Here is a 24,683-nt window from a genome sequence, read left to right as displayed (position 1 = left end):
CGTCATGTGAAAATGGACCAATGAAAATTACGAAATACTTGTACAATTTTACCCACTCTTTACGAATTTTTTCTCATTTGGATTTTGGAAGGGAAAACATCGGGTCTGAGAAAGGAGAAAACATGGAAGTGTTCCTTTTCTATGTGGACTTTTGTTGGATGCACTTCGATATGAGAGCGATCAAATTCAATATTGTAAATAAATAATTTCGGCTTACTTCGGGACTTTTCGTCTTGTGACGAAGACAGTTATAAAATATCAAACTATATATGTCTTTATTTACACTTTTTGTTTTTGTTGGATTGTGTACATGCTCACTGACTGGACATTCTAGCCAAAAAATGTAATTTTTAATTACTTTTTATTTATTAAATAGCTATTTTTTTAAACAATTTTTATTATCAATTTTATTTTTAAATATGTTTTTTATAAATTCGTCAATTAATTAATAAAGTGTGTATATTTTTCAAATATTTGAAAAATTATTTAAAGGTTAAATTTTGAGTTATACTTAACTTTATTTTGCTAATTATTAAAAATAATCTAATGTTGTTTTTTCATTGACAGAATAGTTAAATTTACCAAGTCAATTAGAATTAGTTTTTTAAAAAATGGAGCGAACAAAACCAGGAATAATACGTGGATCTAAAAGTAAATTAACTCAACCAGTTCCTGGTGATCATTTATTTGTACTTGGTGGATCAAAAAATTCAAGAAATGATGCTACAGATTTAAAACGTCCTGGTGTTATTCATGGAAAAACTGGTTTATCATCATCTTCATCATCATCATCATCAACAACAACAACAGGTAATAAAAAATCTCAATCCTAAATATTGTTATTTATTAATTTAAATAATTTTTCTTACAAGTTACAGATAGAAAAAAAGAATGTGGTTCATCACAATCATTAAATCCTCCACCTATAAAAAAACCAAAATTATCTGGTCCAGTAAGTGCACTACAACGAGCACCAATGTCAAGTGCTGAAGCATGGGAAGTTGTTGCATGTGATTGTGAACCATGGGAACTTGTACCAATGGTACTTGAAGCTAGTGATAATGATGAAGGTGATAAAGTTATTGGTATTATTTGTGGTGCAATAAAAAATTTAAAAACTTATCGTTGGAAACCAGATCCATTATTATATCATGGTCTTTTGGTACTTGCTAAAATGCGTCCATCAATATTTTCAAATGATTGTATACTTCATGCATTATCATCGCTATTAAAACGTGATCAATCATTTGTATATAAAACTAAAAATCCAAATAATCTTGTATCAGTACTTGCTGCAAATTTATTAATGCATGGTTATCAGGATAAAAAAAATTGGCCTGATGTATTTATTAAATTATATATTGAAGATTCACTTGGTGATAGAAATTGGGTTGATCATGATGAATGTAAATGTTTTACTGATAATATTATGACAGCATTTAATACAAGACATCCACCAAAATCAGCATTACAAAATGATACACCAACAACATTAGCATCTTCATCATCATCATCAGTTGTACCATCACGTGATTGTCATAGTCCAATTGCAATGGAATGTGATGATGATTCTGGTACATCAATTATAGCTGGTTCAAGTGGTGCTGGTGGTATTGATAAATCTGAATATAATATTATTCCAAGATATTCAAATAGTAGTGATAGCATTGAATTAATAATGAGTGATACAATTAAAGAACCAATGGCTCGTCGTCAACAAGATACAATAACTAAAAATTTTTTAAAATTATTATCAACAACATGTGGTTTATCGTATGTACGTAGTATTTCAATAACAAAATTAGAATTATGGCTACATAATCCAAAGCTAACAAAACCAGCACAAGAATTATTAATATATATTTGTTATAATTCAACAACTCATACAATGCGTGATGTTGAAGTTATATCACATTTAGCTAAAATGCGTTTTAATACAAAAATATTATTTACATTATATTTAAATGGTATTAAAGAATTAATAAATTTACATTCAGAAAATTTATCAGCAATGATGAAACATACAATATATAATCAATTATCAAATACAAGAAATCAAAATAATATGGCAATGTTAGCTGTTATATTTCAATCATTACCAGATGCATCAGCTAAAATACTTGCTGAAATATTTCAAGATTTATTATTAGGCAACAAAGAAGATTATTTACGTGCATTAAGAGCATTTTTTCGTGATATTGTACGTGTTTGTAAGCATGATTTGAATTTATTAACAGTTGCTAGAACATTAATTGCTGATAGACCATTAATATACAATTTAATAAATGAGTATGATTATAAAGAACGTTTATTTTCATCAATAATTGATTTATTATGTTTATGTATGCTTCTTGGTAAACCACAAATAAAAGATACATCAAATCTTGTACAACGTGGTGATAAAAAAGACACAAATATTATTAATCAATTTCAAACACTTGTATCAACAATACAATATGAAACAACATCATGGCTTAATAATCCACAAACAATAACAATATATGGAATAAATAAAATAACATTACTCCATGCATTACATAAAATAATGTTTCTTGAATCATCTGATCAATATTATAAAATTGATAATTGGCCACCAGAAAGTGAACGTAGTATTTATATGCGTAGTGTATCTGAAGTACCATTATTACAAAGTACATTATTGCGTATATTAATGATGGGATTTCCAAAAGAAAATGGTATTGGACATGGTGAATTATTAGAAGTTGCTGATCAATTAATACGTAGAGCAGCACAAAATGCAACAGAGCTATTGCCAACATTAAAAGTTGATAAAATTGAAATGATTGAATTGATATTTAATTTATGTGTTTATCAACCACCAACATCAATAAATATACCATCTGGTTATGTACCACCAACACTTGCAATATCAAATTTATATTGGAAAAGTTGGATTATTGTATTGATACTTGCTGCACATAATCCACTGACAATTGGTGCTGCTGGATGGAAAAAATATCCAATATTACGTACACTTATGGAAATGTGTATAACAAATCATTTTTCATATCCACCACCAACAATGGCATTACCAGAAATAATTGAAGCTGAAAGAGCAAAAGAATTACAAATTGAAACATTAGAAAAACAAGATATTCTTGAATATGAAAGTCATTTAGCAGCAGCATCAACAAAAGTACAAATATCAGAAACAAATAGTTTATTATTAAGTCAATTAATAAATATGGATCCAACTGGTATTGCAAGACGTCCACCACAATTATTACTTGAACAATTACAAAATTTAAATATAACACTTAGACTTGGTCATTTATTATGTCGTTCACGTGAACCAGATTTTTTACTTGATATTATACAACGTCAACAACAAAGTTCATCACAAAGTATGCCATGGTTAGCTGATTTAGTTAAAAATTCAGAAGGTTCATTAAATCAATTACCAGTACAATGTTTATGTGAATTTTTATTATCAACAACAGCACAAGCTGTTGATAAACAACCAAGACAACAACAACTATTACAACATTTACAAAAATTATTAACTGATCCAAATGAAGATCAAAAACATCCATTTGAAGTATTGGAATATTTTTTACGTAGATTAAGTTCACAACAAAGTGGTAGTCGTTTACAAGCAATAACAGGTTTAAAATTAGTACTTGATTTAATACCACTTGTAGATGATACTAGTGGTGCTAGTGCTAGTCGTAAAAATGATAATAAAAATGATGTTAATAATGATGAGGATGATGACGATGATGATGATGATAATAATAAAGATAATAAATTAAATATTAATAGTAATATTGAATCGGAAATATGGTTAAATAAAAAATTACCATCAATACCACATTTTACAACAATTAAATCATTAGTATCAGCAGCACTTAGAAATGCATGTCAAGTTGAAAATAATCCAGAGTTAGTACGTTCATATATATCATATTTATCTGTACATACAAAAAATGATGATTTATCTGAGTTAACTGATCTTGTTAATGAAATAAGTCAACTTGTTGTTGAACGTAGTACAATAACAGCAGCATTATTACCAGAACCAGAAAATGATTGTTTACAAACACGTACAACATTACAATATTTAAAACAAATTTTTTGTAATTATTTAATAAAAGCACGTTTACCACGTGGTGAAGGTTATACATGGTCAGAAAGTCAAGATCAAATATTGGTACAATGGGAAACTGGTGAAGAATGTACAATGCATATACTTGTTGTACATGCTATGATTATATTGCTAACATATGATGTTACAGATGATGATGATAATGGTTTATCAAATGATTTATTAGAAATATGGTTTCCAGAAAATAATGAACCACCAAAAGCATTTTTAGTTGATACATCTGAAGAAGCATTATTAATACCAGATTGGCTTAAATTACGTATGATTAGAAGTAATGTACCACGTCTTGTTGATGCTGCATTACGTGATTTAAAATCACAACAATTAGTTCTATTTATACAATCATTTGGTATACCAGTAACATCAATGACAAAATTATTACAAACACTTGATCATGCTGTACATGTTGATCGTCCATCAGTTGATGGTGCTGTACTTGATAAAACATATATGGCACAATTAGTTGAAGTACAACATCGTAGAGGTGCTACTGGTGGTTTAATATTTGTACGTGAATTAGAATTATTAGAACCACCATTACCAGATATATTACAAATTAAAAGTGAAAAATTACAACAACCAATACCACAATCAGCAATGATTAAAAAACAATCAGTTATACAATGTTCAATTAAAACAGATATACCACATCTTATTAATCGTTTATTTATTGAAAATGTTACATCAATACAAAAAACAGAAGCATTTAAAAGACTACATAAAACATTAGCTAAAGATTTAAAAAAATTAGATAATATTAATTGTGCTGTTTATTTAACAATACAACATATTTGTACAATATTATCATCAATGCAAGTTAAACAATTTTTATCATCAATTATTAATTTACCACAATATTCATGTACACTTATGAGAATAATATTACATCCAATAAAATTAATAACATCTACCACCAACAACAACAACAGTAAAAACAATGATAATAATAAATATAAACAAATTATTGATTTAGCACGTTCAATGTGTCATAATTTAATAATATTAATTGGTGATATTAAAGCACCAGTATTATCAATAATTCATGATTTTATGAATATATTTATTATCAAAAAAAATAACAGTAATAATAATATTAATAATAATAATAGTAATAATAATAATATTACATTATTATATAATAATAAAAATAATAATAGTAATACAAATGATCCTGGTATGATACTTGAAAATACAGATTCAATAAATTTAGAAAATATTGGAAGAAAATTATTGGATACATGTTTAAAAGAACAAAAAAATGATATATTAGTTGAATCAATGGTTAAATTATTAGTATCAGATAGTAATGATGATTTAGTTAAACCAAGAACTGGTTTATTAATTGATTGGTTAGCATCAGTTGAACCAGAGTTAATTGGTATATGTCCAAATTTACAAATGAAGTTATTATTTGGTAAAACAATGATTAATATTAAAATTAATGATAAATTAATTAAAACACATGAATGTCGTCCATATTTATTAACATTATTAACACATCGTGCTAGTTGGACAACATTATATAAATGTGTGTTACATTTATTATTAAAATATGATGATAATTATGATCCAACAGCTGTATTAGATTTTTTATGGGCATTAACATGTAATCCAAAACTTTGGCAAGGTAGAGATAAATTTACACCAAAACATTATTTACCAGAAAATATATTATTATTAAGTGAATCACAAATATTAACTGTTATGAATTATTTAGTTGCTGAAGCTGTAATAATATATGAAACAAAAGGTAATAATTTTGCTCTAAGACAAATGGAACAAAGATTAGATTTAATACAACATTGTATTGGTAATGATGAATTAATAATATCAAAAGTTGTTAAATATCTTGCTGATATTATGATGATTAATAAATTTAATAGTAATAATAATATTGATGATAATAAATTAATAAATATAAAAGCTAATATGGCACATAATTATTTGCTACATATGTATATGAAAATTCCAAAAGTCATATGTTATTTAACACAATTACAATCACGTAAATTTTTATCAAATGCAAATATTAATAATTGGAATAATTCTGTACTTGATTGTTTGAGTCATGCATTGTTGACTGGTCTTGCTGCAATACCACGACAAAAAGCATGGTCAATTAAATCACAAGATTTTGAAATATGTGCTAGAAAATTAGCAGCAGTACATCCAATTTTAGTATTACGACAATTATCAATGTTACCATTATCATTAATTGGTAGATGTCATTTTAATTATAATGAATTTAAATCTGGTAATCATTTTAATGTATTTACACAAACAATGGGTTTACTTGAAATTTTACAACCACATATATTTAATGATGAATATCGTAAAGCATTTGAAAATACATTGGATCATTATTTACAATGTTTTTGTCAATATGGACGTGTTAAAGAAAATAATCAATTTTTAACACTTATCAATAGATTTGTAACATTATTACAATCATATGTATTACATAATGCACAATATGCATTTAAATATCTTCATAAAAATATACATTCACTTATTGATATACAAAAATTCTTCTCAAAAGTAACATCATTACGTAATTTAATTTCAAGTATACCAGGACCAAAAGAAGGTACAAATGGTGAAAATATATTTTTAATTGGACAACAAAAAATTATAACAAATGAATCAAAATATCCACAACATTGGCCAAATTTAATAGCATCACTTGGTAAATTACAAGGAGAAGATGTATATTTAACACTACAAGAAATTGATAATTTATCATCAAGAAAACCAAATGTTTTAGAATCTGTTATTGATTATATAACTGATTTGCTAATATCACCACAAGGTAATATTAGATTACTTGCTCATTCATTAATTGCAAGAGCAATTAAATATAAACCAGTACCAAATTTAAATATACTAGCAGCTTATCAACGATGTCTTGATAGTCAAAGATCAGATGTATTGATGACTGCATTGGATAAATTACCAGATGTTATAGCATGCATGCAAGGTATTAAAATAATTATTCATTTATTAATTTTAATTTTCTTTAATTTATATTTATTTTAATTAATATTTTTAATTTACAGAATATGCATTACCATTATTGCAAAAAATATTTGAACTTGGTGTTAATTCAAATGTCAATACTATTCCTTGTATCCACAAAAGTCTTGCAATTTTAAATACACAAAGAGGATGTTAAAATAAATTGGTAATTAAAAAAAAAAAAAAACAATTAACAAATACTTATTATAATAAACTCATACTAATATTATTATTTTATTTCGAAATAAAACAAAAATTTATGTACATAGAATATTAATAATTAAATTAAATTAAAAAGAAAAACAAAAAAATAGAATATAATTATTTAAAATTTCTAAATGCCTCAGTTGGAATATCATTTGATGAATATGATTTTATAAATGCTGATATTGCTCCTCTCAAATCCCATTGATATTTATTTAATAATTTACAACTATAATTTTCATTCATTGTTGTGACATTACTTAGATATTTAATTAAATCATCTTTTTCACTTTCACCCAATAGAGTTGGTACAAATTTTGGTATACAAGATAATATTTGTTTATTATCAACATGATTAATTGTTGTTGAATCAAAATTATAAATATGATATTGATCATTGACAATACAATATTCATTATCAATTCTTTCAGTAATAATAAATGTACGATTAAATGATAATGGTATTGCAAATTCACGAAAATAAAATGATCCTTGAATAACCATAGCAATTTGTTTATTTGTCTGATGTAAAATATCAATTGAATAGCTTTTAAAATCATGATGTGTTGATGGTAATTTACGTAATGTATTGACAATACTATCTGGACCACGTAATAAATATTTATGAAATCTAGAATAATCAACAACTTTTAATAAATTTCTATTGATAGACATTATTTTAATTAGTTGACGATGTTTTGGATTTGATATGTGACCAATTGTTATTGAAAACATAGCATCTTTATCATAAATTCCATTCAATATAATACGATCTTTTTGATCAAACATTGTAAAATAATGCTGTACAAATTGTTTAATTAAATTAATTTTAGTATTATCTGATAAATAAAATTGTTGTGTTAATGGTATAATATTTTTACGTTCAACATCAATAATAACACCATCTAGCTTTTGTAAGAATGGAAATATTTTTTTAACATTTTCAATGTAATCAGTTGAATTTTTATATAATAAACATAATGGATTACCATCAAGCCATAATTCAGTTATTTTAAATTCACTAAAATAACGTAATAGCTCAATATTAACAATATTATTATGACTTAAATCTAATTTTGTTAATGTATAATTAAATAATTTTTCATGTATTATAAAATTTGTAAATTTATTATTTTTTAAATTAAGTTCACGTATTGGTAATTTATTATCACGTTGACGTGATTTAAAACATTTTATAATATATATAAATATTGGTATTATTGATAATGGACAATATAAATTTTTTAATTTTTCATCATTATGAAAATTTTGTAAATTTAATATTTTTTTTGAATGATCCCAACGATAACCAAATATATTATTTATTATTTGATGTTGATTATATTGAAGATCATTTATACTCATAAAACCAAGTACAATATCTATTTTAAATATTTGATTTGTTGTTGTTATAGATATCAATAAACCTTGACGTACAAATGATTCAATTGCAGCAACACTACATTTTGTTATGAATGTGCCTTTTCCTGATATATCAATATCGAAATTCATTGGTAACATAACTTCTGGACTACATGTTGTGATTATTGAGTTTAATAAATCATATGGATCACAATCATTTGCTTGATATATTATGAATTTATGATAAACATCTTGACGTGATGCTAGTATTAATTCGTTGCTATTTAATGATGGTTTTAAATGAGTCAAACGAAGTGGTTCCCATGTTGAAATTACTTGACTTTTCAACATTTTAAATGATTATTTTTTTTATTTGTCTATCAATGTTTTAATTATTGTTTATTTACACATTTATTATTTGATAACACTTTTTTGTACGTTTGTGGGTTAGGTAATTCTAATTTTTTGATATTTTTATTTTTTTGGCTTTGATAACTTTATTGATGAATATAAAAAAATACTTGACGTTGTAATTGAATGTTTATTGAGATGATGAATATATTTTACACTTGATAACAATTTAAATTTTAAGATTGACTTGTGTTTTTGTTATTTTTTTTTTTTTGTTATTTTTATTTATCAAATTTGTATAAACATTGAGACTGCGCATGACAATCAGCGCTTATCGTGGCAAAATTGAGCTTTAAATATTATTAAATTATAATTATCAAAAAAAATAAATAAAATAATTTATAAAAATTAAATATTATCAACTTTATTATGTAAATTAATTTTTTATTATAAATTTAACAATAAAAAAAATAAAAATGATTTTTTATTTTTGACGAAAAGCAAAAAAAAAAAAATGGTATTTCAAAATTTGAAATAATTTTATTTGATAGCCACGATAATTGCTAAAATCATAAAAAAAATGATCATCTTTTTTTTTGTAATTAATTTTTAATAATGGTTTTTAATTTTTCAGTCGACTGAACAAATATATCGTTAAAAATTTAAAACTTACTCAAAGTGTTTTTGGTGTCATAAATTTTTATTTTTACATTTTTTTATATTTAACGAAACTGTCATTAAAAAATCTTATCAATTATTTGTTTAAAAATATAATAATATCACCCGAGGATATATATTTTTAATGATAAGATAAAATTTAATAGAAAAAAAAATATCCAATGTCTATTATAATATTCAAATAGACACGTATACATTTAAAAAAATAATTTATTAGTATCAACTGTGACTGGGTATAACTACCTAGTAAAAGGAAGCTTTTATTTCACACTTGGATCTCATGTTAAAGTAGTAACATATTCAAATAAAAATAAAAAATAAAATAAAATAACAAATAAACGAGTGATTGTTATTTAATTTTAAAATGATTGGATTACTGAAATTTTTATTAATTTTTTCATCCATAACAATTGCAGTATCATTTATTCAACAACCAAAAAAAAAAAGTTTCTATAAATATCCAAATTTAAATAATTTGGATAATCTTGCAGTTATTATTTCTGATGGTTTTGATGTCGTGGAACGACCATCTTCTCAAGCTACAAATAAGCAAATCGAATTATATAAAGATGAATTATATCAATCTCTAGAAGCTGCATTTTCTAGTATTGATATTTACGAAAAAGTGCCAAATAAATGGAAGTATAATTTGACAGAATACCAACAAAATCTAATTAAAGAAATACAACATAAAATGATTCATTTAAAAAGACAATTCTTTGGAGCTGATTCTGCTGTTGATACAACAAAATTAACAAAAAATATTCACGAGGTATTGTAAAAGAGAAAAAAATGTTAAAAAGAATTAAAAATATATTTGATAATTTTTTTTTTTTTTTATCAGTGGGTTCAATCGAAAAAAGACGGTGAAGGTCACAGTGTTTCTCAATTTTTATATTTAGAAGCATATGTAAATTTTACACATACAGAACTTGAAAAATTTTCATTAGATGTTTTTCATTTTTATCATAAAAATGCAGTTAATTCGAGTAGGTTTTTTTGTAAATTAAATATCAATGATCAATTTTTAATATTAATCAATTTTTCTTTAGGCATAACTGATGATGAAGTTTATAAAAAATCACTTTTATTACTTGATAGTGTAACAAAGGATATAAAAATTTATCATGAAATAATGAAAATTATGGTAGCAAGTGCTGATAAAAAAATAGAAAATAATGATCCAATTAAATTTGAACGAGGTATTTAAAATTAAATTAAATTAATTATCATTTGAATTTATGTTGATTTATTTTTTTATTTTTAGATGTAAATTTCATCGAATTAGAGAGAGTTTTTCAGCCTTTTCTTGTTAATTCACGAAGATTAGGTGGGCATCATCAATGTCGTACAATCAAAAATTTTCTATGGGAAATTTCAAATGCAACTGATGAAATTTTGTGTGAAGGATATGCCAGTGAGTGTTATCCTGTAGGAAGCATGATTCACTGCAGTGGTGTAAATATATTTTTTTTAATTTTTATTCAAACAACAATTTCATATTTCCAAACTGTTTATTTATTAATGATTAATTTGTTTGACAAAAAAAAAAAAGGCTGAAAAGAATTATCGGAGACTTGAATGGATGGCTTTCAGTGAAGATAATTTTCCAAAAAATTTTCAAGTATCTCAAAATAATATTTATGGAGAAAATTACTGTGGAAATGTTGATGATTGTGTTAAACCATTAAATTTTACAATTCAAAATAAAAAATCGTAAGTAAAATATTATATTTAAAATTTTTTATAAATTTGTACAATATATATTTTTGAATTTTCAAGACTTTGGAGTTATGATGAAAATTGTATTTGTACGTGTACAGAAAATACATTTCTTTCTCATAAAAGTACATTTATAATTTCTTCCCAATTTGTAAATTCAAATTTTCATAAGAATAAGTAAGTAAATACTTTTTTAAAAATATATTGAATATAAATTTTAACTTTAAATAAATTGTTTAATTTTTTTTTTAGAATTGTTGTTGGTGTTAGGTTTGTGAAAATTGATAAAATTATTTATACACAAATTGAGCAGGCTGAATTATTGCCAGGTGGTTGGATAAACAATAATACTGTTAAATGGAAAAAAATTTCACTTTTAGATAAATCAAAAATTAAAGACAACTTGGAAAAAGATACAAAAGTTTATCAAGATTATATTGTTATTGGAAATGATGTTAAAAAATTTAATTTAGATGATTTACATTGTGAGGAAAAATCTCATGTTGTTACTGGTAATTGAAATTTTTTTTTCTACTCATAAGTTAATATTCAAATAGCTAATCAATAATTTATTTTTCAGGAGTTGGATTAAAGTTGAAAAAAGATAAAAATAATAAAAATCATATAGGACTTGTTATAAAATGTAAAAATATAAATTTTGATAATGGAAAAATTGAAAAAAATGGCAGTTATTATTTAGAAAATAATCAAAATCATTTGTAAGTGTTATTTTTAAAATTTATAAACAAAATATATTGATAATTTTTTTTTTTTAGATTTAAAAAAATCATTGGTGAAATGCCACCAAATAAAATAAATCAAGAAAATAAATCAAGTGATGATAAAATTAATAGCTATGTTGAATTGCAAGTATCAAGTCCTAAAAGAGATGCTGGACAATCTGTTGTTCCTTGGTTTGATGGACAGAATGTTACACTAAATGCAGAACCATCACCACTCAATGGTATTGGACTTTATCATCGTGGTTCAAATGATTCTGGTGGTTTTTTGGCATACAGATTATTTACACTTGATCATTCAATACTTATTTAATTTAAACTTATTATATTTAATTAATAATTAAATTTACTATTTAGTTTTGAATTTTAAAAAATAAAAAATGTAATTAATAAAATTTTCATTGAACAAATTGATCCTTTTTTAATTGATCAAAAATAGCAAAATAAAAAACTGAGAAAATAATTCTAAAAGTAATTTATTTTCAATTTTTAGTATATTATTTTCAAACTTCCGAATTATTATTATTATTAAAAAATAATTGAATAAAAAAATTAAGTCAAATATCAAAGCCAATCACAACATATATCCCGTTTTTTTTTTAAATTTTTATATTCAAAATAAAAATTTAAATTTAGATAGTTAATTGATATTTCAGTTTTGATTTAATATTTATATTTTATATCTAAAAATAGTGATGGTATTTTTAGGTCACAAATACCGATGATTGAACACATCAATTTACTAAAAGAAAATTAAATAGACTGTGTTAATTTCTGTTTTTTTTTTATTTTTTATTAATACATATACTCAACTCAGTGTTTAAAGATGCAATAACAATACATATAATTTATTATACATTAACTGCATCCACTTAATATGTGCAATAAAAATACAATAATAATAATTGAATATAATTATTTAAATAAAATTCATAATAAACATACTTATAATTTCTATAAATGAACAATAAAAATAATATTTCATATAGAATATTATTAAATAAAAATTTTACAAAAAATATTATTTAATGTCAAACAGAAAATATATTTTCTTTTAATGATTTTTAAATTTATTCTATTTAAAAATAAATAAATAAATATATTTTTTTTTGTTTATAAAATGTGATTGTTTGACACGAATAATTTTAAATAGACTTTTTTTTTTTTTATGTGAATATAGATTTATATTTTTGATTCTTTCATGCACGCATTTAACAAGTAATATTTATTATATTTTTAATTATTTATGAATCAATTTGATTTTAATATTCAGCTATATTGGAAGCTACAAATAGGTCATGACAATTGTTGAATTTATTATTTGTGACAAGTTTATTAATTAAAATAATATAATTAAATTTTTTTTTAACAGTATGACAGTCTCTTAACTCTAATCCACAAATGTATTGGAGTTTTTATTATTAATTTACACATAGTTTTATTTTTTTAGAAAGATAATTCATCTATAATAAATAACCAAATAATTTATCACACTTATTTTTCATTACGTGCTTGGCATTGTGTTTTTTTTTTCAAATTACAGACGAAATTATTTGTCAAACTCTATTATTGATAGTAAAAGTTGAAAAAAAAAAATAGTGACTTTTAATTCTATTAAATATCAGCAATACATGGAAGAATTTGACAGATAAATATAATAATTTTTTAAAGATAATATAAATGAAAATTAAATATTAAAATATTTGTAAATAATATAAATCAATTTTTTTTATTTTTTTAACAATTTGTCATTACTTTTTTCTAAAAATATTTTTTAATTATTTAAATAAGCAAAATAGTAATTTTTAAATATTTATTCATTATTATTTATGTCAATATATTTATTAAAACTTTAACTGATTCAAGTTTTACGTAATTTTTAACAGCCAAACTAATTTTTTTTTTTTTTATTTTTCATAATTTTTTTCTAATTTGTTGGTTTTTTTATATATATTTTTTGTCTTTCTCGTTAATATACACTTCTTCATGTTAAATCATCATTACAATCATATAAAAAAATAAATATACCTCACACTTCGAAACACTTCCATAAAGTCTTCTTCTCGAAATACATTTATCGAGACAAATAAACATATTTTTACATAACAATACTGTTATCGCCCTTTAATATTTTTTAAATATAATATATTTTTTTTTTTCATGTAGTTTTAATTTTTCATCATTTGACTCTATCATAATTACATAATATATATATATATTTTCTAATAAAAATAACAAATATATTTAAACATCGACATTTAAATATTTCAAAAGAAAAAAATATAAAAAAACTTTGCAGATTAATTTCTAATAACTTGATAAATATAATTTAAAAAAAAAATTAATTTCTAAAACAAGATGAAACATTAGCATAAAGTTTTGAATAATTATTTAAATGTCAACTAGCATTATTTATTTTTAAAATACTCAGTAAACAAATAGCTATATTGGCACTAACAAATAACATTTATTTTAATTATTTTTCAAGCTTTGATAAACCAAGTAAAATTGTTTGTATTTTGGCTTAAATATTTTGGTTTAAATGATGATAAATTTTTCATTTTTATATATAAAATAAAATTATATATTTATGATTATTTCAATAATAATTAAATATGTTAAATTAGTGTGACTGAATATTTTAATTAATAATTATCAGAGGATAGTATTGACAGTAGATTAATACAAGGAATGTAACTACAGACCAAGTAATTGAAAATAATGTCAATAATTTGTTTTTTATAACTTGGTCTTGTTTTAATTATTTAGATTGTCGAAACTACTTTCGATCGATGAATATTGTGTCAAAATAAAAATGAAAAAAAAAAAATACTTGACTGCAATATTTGATGTAATTCAATATTGATAAAAATAAACTGAATATTTACATAAATTACATTAAATTGATTATAAAAATTAAAATTTTTATCAACATTTTAAAAATAATAATTATTTATATTATTTGTGCATTTTTTTTTATTTTTTTTTTTTTGTGATTTTTATTATTTTTGGATTATTCATTAGCAATAATAATTTGTATTAATTAATCTCGTAAATAAAAATTAAAAAAATAATTGAATCTACCAATAAATATATTTTAAATAACATTTTTTTCTTTTTAAATTAATTTCAAAAATAAATTATGCATGAAAATATTTTAATTAATTACCGAGATATTTGCCCTCAATAAATTCATTATTATTATTTTTTTCTAACAGACTTAAATGTTTTATTTTTTTTTATATCGAAAAATATATTTTTAATAAATATATATATTTGTTTTTTAAATAATTGTCATTTTTATTATTTTTATAATATCGGAATGGATATTTAATAATTGATATTTAATAAATAAATGTGAATAATGAATAAACACATTAAAAATAATAATTATAATTAAAAATGAATACTATTTTGAATATTTATTTATTATTTGAATATCTTATTGTACTCTGACAAAAGGCATTCAATAACTAAATTTTGTTGCATCAAATCAAGTGCCATATTTGGACTCTCCTCAGCTGGCCACATTAATGTTGGTCCAAAAACAATAGCAAGATTTGGTATATGCATTCTATTAAATTCTTGATAAGTTGTTACTTTAAGTAAATGTTTTAATAAATATTGTAATGTATCATAATTTGGTGATGGAAATAATTTAATAATATCTCTAAAACATTGTACTTTTGTTGTATGTTTTTTTAACATACTTGCATTAAGTGCTTCTTTAAAAAAACATGATGGTATTAATGGTTCTTTTAATTCACGAAAAAATAATTTTAATGCACCAGTTAATACATGTACATCTTCTTCTTGTGATAATACATTTAGCTTATCTTGATCAATTTGTAAACGTATTTTTTGTATTTGACTTAAATTACCACTTGCACGATATAAACCATCTGTTTTCATATTATCCTCATTACTTTCTAATACTTCAATACATCTTTTGACAAATGCAGGAATACGTGGTGATGAATTTGGACATACATCTTGAAGAGAAGAGCCAAAAGCTGGTTCATCTAAAAGCAAAGAAAAAACAAAATAACAATAAAAATTTATTTATCAATTTATATAAAAATAACAATTAAAAAAACGATTTATATTACTTTTATAAATTCCATCTTTAACCAATGATTCAACAGATGGTCTACGTAAAAAAAATCTTCTTAATTTAGCTTTTATTTTAATTTTTTCATTGACACTTGGAAGATCTTCAATTGAATCATCTAATCTTTTAATTTTCATTGATCTTGATCTTGATACTTTATTGTTATCCTTTTTACTATCATCTTGATTTATTTCACTTTGTTGTTTATCCAATTTACTATTACTTATTTTTCTAATACCATCATAATCAACAAGTGTTTTTGTTTGTGATGGTAATTTTTTAATAACTGTATCAATATCTTGATACCATTCATTTGATTGTAATGTATTATCACTTTGTATTAAAACTTGAAGACCCAATACAGTACTAATAATATAAACATTTTTTCTACTACTTGCACGATCACCTAATTCAATTCTAGCACCATTTAAATCAACAGATATATCAGGTTTAGCTGTTTGACATTGTCCACTTTTAATCATTGTTGAAAATGTTTTAGAATCTTTAAAAAATAATAAAAATAATTCAGTCAATACAGCATGTGATGTACTCCAATTTTTACGTAATTTTTTTCCATTTTCAGTTATTTTTGTTCTATTTATTTGTCCTTCTTTTATTATTTTCATATTTCCATCAAATGACAATTGAGGCCATTCAGTAATTGTTGTAGTTGTTGATGCTGTTAATTTTTTTTGTTGTAAATTTTCATAATGTAAAATTGGACTTGATATATTTGATGTTTGTTGAAGTGATGATGATGATGATGGTGATGGTGATGTGTTTGTATATGTATTTGATGAATTAATTTTTGTTTTAGTTGTATTTATTGATGGTGGTGGAATAAACTTTGGTGATGATGATGATAATCTATTTGTTTTTGTGGACGGTTTTGTTGGAACAAGTTGATCTTTGGATTTTGTTGGAAGTACCCAAAATGATTCATTGCTATTTTCTTCAAAAAAATATATTTTTCCTTCAGCATCGTGTGATGAAAACCACTGAAAAAGATAAAAGATAAAAAAACAAATTATTAAAAGACCATTTTTAAAACTTGACTTATAAATTTAAAAAGGGAAAAGAAATTTAATTGTAAAAAAAAAAATTATTATGGTTTTGTTTTTTATAATGAAAAACCTAAATTTAAAATTAAAACCTGACATCACCTGTCGAAAATCATCTTCATCATTAAAATCCTGATTAAATAAATCTTTTTTCCACATTAAAATATCACTCGAAACAGATCCTTTTCTCTTGCGATATTCAGAAATAATTTCTTCATTTTCATCATCATCATAATAAAAATCTTCAACGTCTAATAACCATTTTTGTGAATTTAAACTACCCGATTCAAATGATTTATAATCAGAATCACAAATTTTTGATATTGTTTCATTTTCAATATTTAAATTATCATCAATATTATCACAAGATACATATAATCCTTCACTTGATGTAACAAATTCTTTAACACTTTCATTATCTTGATAATCATTAAACGCTGGATTCCAAATAATATAATTATTATCATCATAATTATTTTCAGTATTATTTATAACAAATGAACTTGTATCATCATCAAAAGAATCATACTCTGTATCTCTATTATTATCAAATACATTTTTAAATATTTTTGATATTGTACCACAAGAATTATCACTTGATACATTACTCAATGTTTCAATATTATTATTTGATAGCTTTGATTCTTCTAAATATATTTGACATAATTTTAATGCCTTACTATCATCATCAACATATTCAACATCATGAAAGTTATCGAAAAAAAATTTTTTATCATTATCTAATTGATGTTTTTTGTTGGAATTTAAATTTTCATTTTCTGTTATTTTATAAAATCCATTTTCATCTTGTATCAAGTCAACACAACATACAATATTTTTCATTGGCATAGTTGATTGACTGAATGACCAAGTTGTACTAAAATTATTTAAACTCATATCACTACCAGTTAAATTTATTTCACTGTAACATGTAAATTCATCATTGTCAGACTTGAAAAATTTAATATCTTTATTAATTTTAATTGAATTATTATTTTTATTATCTGTATCATGATAAATTTCAACAGACGTTGAATAATTTATTTTATTGTCAATTGGTAATTGTAAATTGTCAGGGATTATTTCTGATGTTATTGAATCAACATTATCAGTGTCCATTAAACTATCATTTTCAAAATAATCATTTAATTTTTTAGATGTTTTGATACTTTCAATTATTGATAAATCATCATCATCATCATCGTCGTTATTATTTCGATTAATTTTTGTTGTTTTACTTGATTCAAGTGAATCACAACTTAAACGAATTTGACGTAGCCAATCAACAACTGGATAGCCTTGTCTTGATATTATATTTTCACAACTTTCATCAATTTTTTGACGTAAATTTAATGGCAACCAACTGTAGCTTGGTACACGAGCTTTTGAAAAATTTGATAGCGTATTTGTATTATTATCAATTATATTTGATTTTAATGACAATATACTTTTTTCTTCCATTAAAAAAATTTCTTCATCCATTTTAATAAATCATTCAAGTGATAATAAATAATATTATTTATTTTTATTTTAAGATAAAGCTCTTGTTGGATTTAGATGGTTTTTTTTTTTTTTAACTTTATATTGAAACACTTAAAAATTAATTTTAGACTTTGAATAAATTTTATATTTTATCCAATTCATTTTCGAATAACATTGTATTATTGAATCAAGAAAATTTGTGTTGATTATTTTTTTTTTAATTATCATTTATTGATGAATAAAAATTAATCATTATTAACAATTAAAAATAAAACCACAATACTAATTTACTTCAGTTTATGTCACTGAACCCAATTTTGTGTAGAAAAAATATAAAACATAAAAAATAATTTAACAAGTCATTTACTCGACAGTCTGATAAGTAATCCAAATAGTTATGCTCCACCGTCTCGAATTAACGTAACAAAACTGAGTTAAAATATCCAGACTGAGAAGCTCAATGCTTCCACTCAAGAGACGGTTGCACATGTGATTCACGAATAGAAGGTCTCAAAGTGAAATAAAAAAAAATAAATAAAATAAAGTAACAGAATAATAATAAACAAAAAAAAAAAAAAAAAGAATCAAGTAGCCCTCTAATACATACGCAACACACAAAATTTCAAAGTACCAATGTATTTACAAAATTAAATACAACTACATACGCAGGAAAATTAAGAATGATGATAGAATTGGATGGTCATATAAAAGTGAAAAGCAAAGTAACCAGACTGTTCATACGTGAGAGATATTTCTTACATGATGATCATCATCATGATGATGGTAATGGTGTTGTGCGGGTGCAGTACAACAGAGGAATCTCTTGTACGTTATTATGAGGGACCCCCAGTATTCAACAAATTTATTTTTCATGCACATTAATCACCGAATAGTGCACTTAATTTTTTTTTTTTTAATTTTAATTTTTTTTTCTTGTCAATCAACATTAATCTACATGACTAATTTAATTAATTCCATGTAATTATATATCCAGGATGTTTATTTATTTATCATTTTATTTTATTTATATATATTTCTTGCAATTTTTTTTGTTTCATTAATTAATCTTTGGCATAGTAATTACTTGCATTAATACAATCATCGACAATTTTTATTTTTTATGAATGACGAATAGCTTCAATTGTGATGGGGTCAATGATTATTGATGACCCGAGACACATTACTTGTTTCATTTTTTCCACTCATTTCATCATAAATGTATATTTAAAATTATATTTTATCCAAATTGATGATGTCATTTTTATTTTTGTTAATTATATCCATGAGAGATTGTACCATAAATTAGTAGTAGTTTGTTTCTTTTTTTTTTGTCAATTTTTTTATTGTGGGTAAAATAGACATGAATAGAGATGATAAAAAAAATAATTAGAGATATCGGATGGTGTGTGTGTTTGGTCGACATATGTTTTGTCGTTGACATTCCAACAACTCTCTCATTATGAATACGAATCTCTAATGTATTTTCTAAATTTAGTTTTGTAAATGTGAAATAATAAATAAAACTGGTCATAGTTACATTACATCCGTTGATAAAATAATTGCAGTGAGTTTAATATTTATTTAAAATAATATATAAATTTGTTTATTTTAATTTTTTTTCAATGATAATTTATTTATTTTTTATTCTGTTATTTATTTATTATTATTTTTTTCTTCATTATAATCAAGTTAAATTGTATTTGAATAAAAAAAAAAAAAACAATATATAATAATGATAATAATTAAATTAAATTATTAGCATTGAAATAAATGACCTTGTTGTTGATTATTTTTCCCCACGGATTTATTCAATTGTATAATGTCAAGTTAAAAATATAATATAATTAAAAATTAATATAAATATTTAATAAAAACTTACCCTGTCTCCTTGTTTATTGAAATAAGACATTTGCTCCAATTGTGAATCATATTTTTGTATCCATCCTGGTGGTAGTTCAATATCATATTCATATCCTTCTATTGGAGTTTTAATATCAACTGGACTTTGTTGTGATGCAGGTGTTATTTCAGATTCTGATTGACTTTGTAATGCTTCAGAGCTAGCATTTGAACTCAACACAAGTTCATCAGAAAAACTTTCTCTAATCATTTTTTTATTTTTCGCTTTTTTATCAATATCATCATTATGGTCATTTAATAATTCTTTTGATTGTAAACAATTATCAGAGCCACTATCTGATGGACTAAGTAATGATTTAAAACCAACAGCTGTTGATGATTTTGATGGATAAATATCATCTCTAGCAATCCAAATATCTTCATCAGTATGATAATCAAAATTTTTTAATTTATCATTTTTATTTTTATCAACAAATGATGGTATTAATTTTCTTGGTAATGGTACAGGACGACGATGATTAATTTTTATACCACAATTATCATATTCAGATAAATTTTCCTCATTTAAATTATCATCATCTTCATCAGCATCATCATCATCATCATCCACATCATCAAATAAATTTAAATCACTTAAACTACGACTTTTTCGTTTTAATTTATTTGTATATTTTATATTATCAAAACGTTTATGTCGTCTTGATGATTCAGGAACAGTTGTACAATGCATTGTTGTTGTTCTTTTTAAACAATTTTTCCATCCATCATCATCATCATAATCATCATTAAAATCTTTATTTTTATAAAAATATTTACCTTCTCTTTTTGTTTTAAAACTTCCAGTATGAAAAAATTTTTTTTTAAATTTTAAATAATTATTTTCACATTTTTTATCATCATTATTATCAATTATAGTAATACTTTCATCAACAATACCACTATCATCAAATGTATCATTATTATTATTATCATTTTCATGATTTTTATCATTATCAAGATTAAAATTAGAACTATTTATTAATGTATAATTATTATTATTAATTTTAACCTTATTTTTATTAATTTCATCAGTGTCATTTGTTGTTTTTTTAGATGGTATAAATTTTATTTCACTTGCTAATTTTTCTAATGATGGTGTTAATTTTAATTCACTTTGTGTTTCATCATTTTTCATTTTTAATTTTGTACGTAATTTAACTTGTTCAGATAATTTTATATTTGAATATGATGGAGTTTCATGAATTGGATTTAATTCTTGTTTAATAAAATTATTAATCCGACTTATTTTATCATTTTCAGCTGATAACAAATGAGTATTATCTAGTGAGTCATTTGGTGATGTAGGGGAATCATTTAATATATTTGCTTCATTGTATTCGTCTAGTATTTTTGGTGATTTTGGTGATTTTAATGGTTTTATTTGTGGTGATGATAGTGTTGTTGTTGTTGTTGTTGTTGATGATGTTGATGTTGATGTAGTTGTTGATGATGATGGAATATCATTATTTTTAAATGTAAATGTAAATTTATTTGTTGGTGATAATTTTTGTTGTTCATCTTCTTTATGTAATATTATTTTTTCAATACGTAATTTATCACTTTGATTAATTGATATTTTTGATATATTATTTGATGTTGATGGTGATGATGATGTTGTTTCAATTGTACGATTTTCAATTTGTGGTGTATTACCACCAGATCTTTGTAAATTCATTTCATGTAATTCACGTGTTAATTCATCATGTGGATCAAATGTTGTTGGTTTAATTTCAATTGATTTAAGATTTGATATATTTTTTGTTTTATTTGTTACAACACGTTCTTTACACATTTGTGTTAATTCAGTCATTAATTCTTCAACAGCCCATGTACTTCTTTTATCATATAATATTTTATTACCAGCTTTTATATTATTATCAATATTTTCATCATTAATATTACTACCAGCAATTGTTAATTGACGTCCATATACTGGTTTTGGTGATGGACTTCTTTCATTTCTTTGACTAAATTTTTTAATTTCAAAATCTAAACTTCTACTATTTCTTTTTGAATTTGATGGACTTAATTTATCTTTTAATTCATCATGTAATGATGTATTTAATTTTTTTATTTCAAATTTATCATCAATATCACTGTCAATTTGTGAATCATCTGAACGTGATGATACTGTACGTATACGTGTTTTTAATAATTTTGTTTTAGTATCAATATCACGATTTTCTTGTATTATTTTATCATAATCATTTTTACTTGTTGATAATTTACGTTGATTTCTACGATCAAGTGAATTTTCTAATTCTTTACGAAAATTATTATCTTGTAATGTTGGTATATCAACTTTAGCTGTATGATCAAACTTTGTTGTTGATGTTGATGGATTATTATTTAATGGTAATTGTTCATTAATTATTTCATTATCACATTGTAAATTAATTTTTGTATTTTTCATATCTCTTTCAAGTGATTTTGATTTAATTGCTGCTAATCCAACTTTTAATTCAGCTCTTGTTTGATAATCAATTGCATTATATTTTTTATAATCATCATATGATTCATGTGATTTTGATGCATCTTGAGTGCATTCCATTGCACCAGCAAGCCATTTTTTAACATTTTTAATGGCACTTGTTGTTTCTTTTGGCATATTTTTATATATTGGTCCTTCTGATGGATCCATTGTGGTATTATCACGTTCTTCTTCTGAATTTTTTCTAGACAATATTGATATTTCACGTACATATGTTGCTGGTACATAAAATGAACGTTGTTCATGTGTACGAAATACTTGCCACCAATCAATATTTGTTTTTTGTAATAACACAAGACGTTCATTTTTTTTAATTGATATTTCACGTCCTTCATTTGTTTTATATTGAAAATCAAATAGCACTTTTACCAATGAGTGCTCTTGTGAATCTTGTGTACTCATTATGAATTGTCTTACATCTTTGGAGTGTCAATAATTTATCACTGTCAAAATTAAATATAAAAAATATTAATAAAAAACTATAAATACTAGCTTAGAAATAAAATCATAAAAATATATTACTTTGTTATTTATTTATTTTTGTTTAAAAAAATATAAACAAGCAAGCAAATTACTTGAAAAAAAAAAAGTAAATTTGTAATTTGTTTATGACACAATTGTTTAAATAATTTTGCACTCAATTAAATCACAATGACCCACAAATTAATCCAATTAATTTTATAAAAAATATATTTTTGAGTAAATACACAAAAGATTTAAAAAAACAAATAGATAATAAACTAGGCTATTTACAAACACAACACAAATACACTCACAAATGACATCCTCAATTTTTGAGGTTATAACAATCATTAAAAAAAACTATTGTCAAATATTATGTTTATTATGAAAATTAAATATTCTAAAAAAAAAAAAAAAAAAATGTCAAAGAATTTTTTTTTTTTATGACAATATTTAACTTGATAATTAATCAACACAATAGTAATTAATAAAATTATAATAATACTTGTAAAATAATGTAAATTGTTTAATAAATTACATGTGTCCTTGTATTGTTGATTATTAATTTGTACGTAATAATTGTTAACGTCCATACGTTAACAAAACTGACAGCAACATCGTGTGTGACCAATCCCAATTGTTGCAGGTGTATACAGTATTTTGTTTGTATGCACTGTGTATGTACATTGTAAATTGTCAATTTAAGTGACGTCACACAAATACATGTTTACATGTATTTTTTATTTTTATTTTTTATTTATAATAAAAATGATGAGACTGCGCATGACAACAGTCAACAGCAGGTAATTATCATGATCATCATCATCAACAGACCTGTGAGTTCTTGATTAAAATTGGGAGGAGGTAATATTATATGACAAGAAGAGTTTAAATAATTATTGATGAACAATTGGATAATTTAATCATCAAAAATTATCACAAGGCCAAGTTATGAACATTAACATTTGAATTAATAAAT

The 24,683-nt window shown here is 23.2% G+C and overlaps 3 protein-coding genes across 10 annotated transcripts; 1 reads left to right on the top strand and 2 right to left on the bottom strand.

Moving 5' to 3' along the window:
- Positions 1–109: 109 nt before the first annotated feature.
- LOC122858791 (integrator complex subunit 1) lies at positions 110–8,798 on the top strand. 6 transcript variants are annotated; one of them, XM_044161938.1, is made up of 5 exons: positions 110–343; positions 568–810; positions 873–7,103; positions 7,183–7,307; positions 8,761–8,798. In XM_044161938.1, the coding sequence occupies exons 2-4, from the start codon at positions 612–614 to the stop codon at positions 7,296–7,298; spliced, it is 6,546 nt and encodes a 2,181-aa protein (XP_044017873.1). In that variant the 5' UTR covers positions 110–343; positions 568–611; the 3' UTR covers positions 7,299–7,307; positions 8,761–8,798. The 6 variants fall into 6 exon arrangements, with proteins under 6 accessions (XP_044017873.1, XP_044017874.1, XP_044017877.1 ...); XM_044161939.1 differs by lacking the exon at positions 8,761–8,798 and having other exon boundaries at positions 573–810; positions 7,183–7,346; XM_044161942.1 differs by lacking the exon at positions 8,761–8,798 and having other exon boundaries at positions 879–7,103; positions 7,183–7,346.
- On the bottom strand, positions 7,423–9,312 carry LOC122858792 (nuclear RNA export factor 1-like). The gene has a single exon (XM_044161943.1). The coding sequence runs from the start codon at positions 9,056–9,058 to the stop codon at positions 7,463–7,465; it is 1,596 nt and encodes a 531-aa protein (XP_044017878.1). The 5' UTR covers positions 9,059–9,312; the 3' UTR covers positions 7,423–7,462.
- A 3,657-nt stretch (positions 9,313–12,969) lies between these two features.
- LOC122858790 (rho-type GTPase-activating protein 2-like) lies at positions 12,970–24,378 on the bottom strand. 3 transcript variants are annotated; one of them, XM_044161933.1, is made up of 4 exons: positions 23,765–24,378; positions 20,732–23,685; positions 16,308–17,307; positions 12,970–16,220 (listed from the first exon to the last, which is right to left on the bottom strand). In XM_044161933.1, exons 2-4 carry the CDS (start codon positions 23,642–23,644, stop codon positions 15,628–15,630), a joined length of 4,506 nt encoding a protein of 1,501 aa, XP_044017868.1. In that variant the 5' UTR covers positions 23,645–23,685; positions 23,765–24,378; the 3' UTR covers positions 12,970–15,627. The 3 variants fall into 3 exon arrangements, with proteins under 3 accessions (XP_044017868.1, XP_044017869.1, XP_044017870.1); XM_044161934.1 differs by having other exon boundaries at positions 24,243–24,378; XM_044161935.1 differs by having other exon boundaries at positions 15,586–16,220; positions 24,019–24,378.
- Positions 24,379–24,683: the final 305 nt, after the last annotated feature.

The sequence above is a fragment of the Aphidius gifuensis genome, linkage group LG6 (assembly GCF_014905175.1).
Source record: "Aphidius gifuensis isolate YNYX2018 linkage group LG6, ASM1490517v1, whole genome shotgun sequence".
NCBI classification, from domain to species: Eukaryota; Metazoa; Arthropoda; class Insecta; order Hymenoptera; family Braconidae; genus Aphidius; species Aphidius gifuensis.
Note: the sequence above shows the minus strand (reverse complement) of the source record. Positions and strands in the feature narration are given on the sequence as shown.

What these genes read in the sequence shown, in the direction of transcription:
- LOC122858791 (XM_044161938.1), top strand. Translation starts at nt 612, where the DNA reads ATGGAGCGAACAAAACCAGGAATAATACGTGGATCTAAAAGTAAATTA. An exon ending in ATCATCAACAACAACAACAG is followed by an intron (nt 811 to 872) that starts GTAATAAAAAAT and finishes TTTTCTTACAAG; the next exon opens with TTACAGATAGAAAAAAAGAA. An exon ending in TGTTATAGCATGCATGCAAG is followed by an intron (nt 7,104 to 7,182) that starts GTATTAAAATAA and finishes TTTAATTTACAG; the next exon opens with AATATGCATTACCATTATTG.
- LOC122858790 (XM_044161933.1), bottom strand. Translation starts at nt 23,644, where the DNA reads ATGAGTACACAAGATTCACAAGAGCACTCATTGGTAAAAGTGCTATTT. An exon ending in TCAATAAACAAGGAGACAGG is followed by an intron (nt 17,308 to 20,731) that starts GTAAGTTTTTAT and finishes TATCTTTTTCAG; the next exon opens with TGGTTTTCATCACACGATGC. An exon ending in TAAAGATGGAATTTATAAAA is followed by an intron (nt 16,221 to 16,307) that starts GTAATATAAATC and finishes CTTTGCTTTTAG; the next exon opens with ATGAACCAGCTTTTGGCTCT.
- LOC122858792 (XM_044161943.1), bottom strand. Translation starts at nt 9,058, where the DNA reads ATGTTGAAAAGTCAAGTAATTTCAACATGGGAACCACTTCGTTTGACT.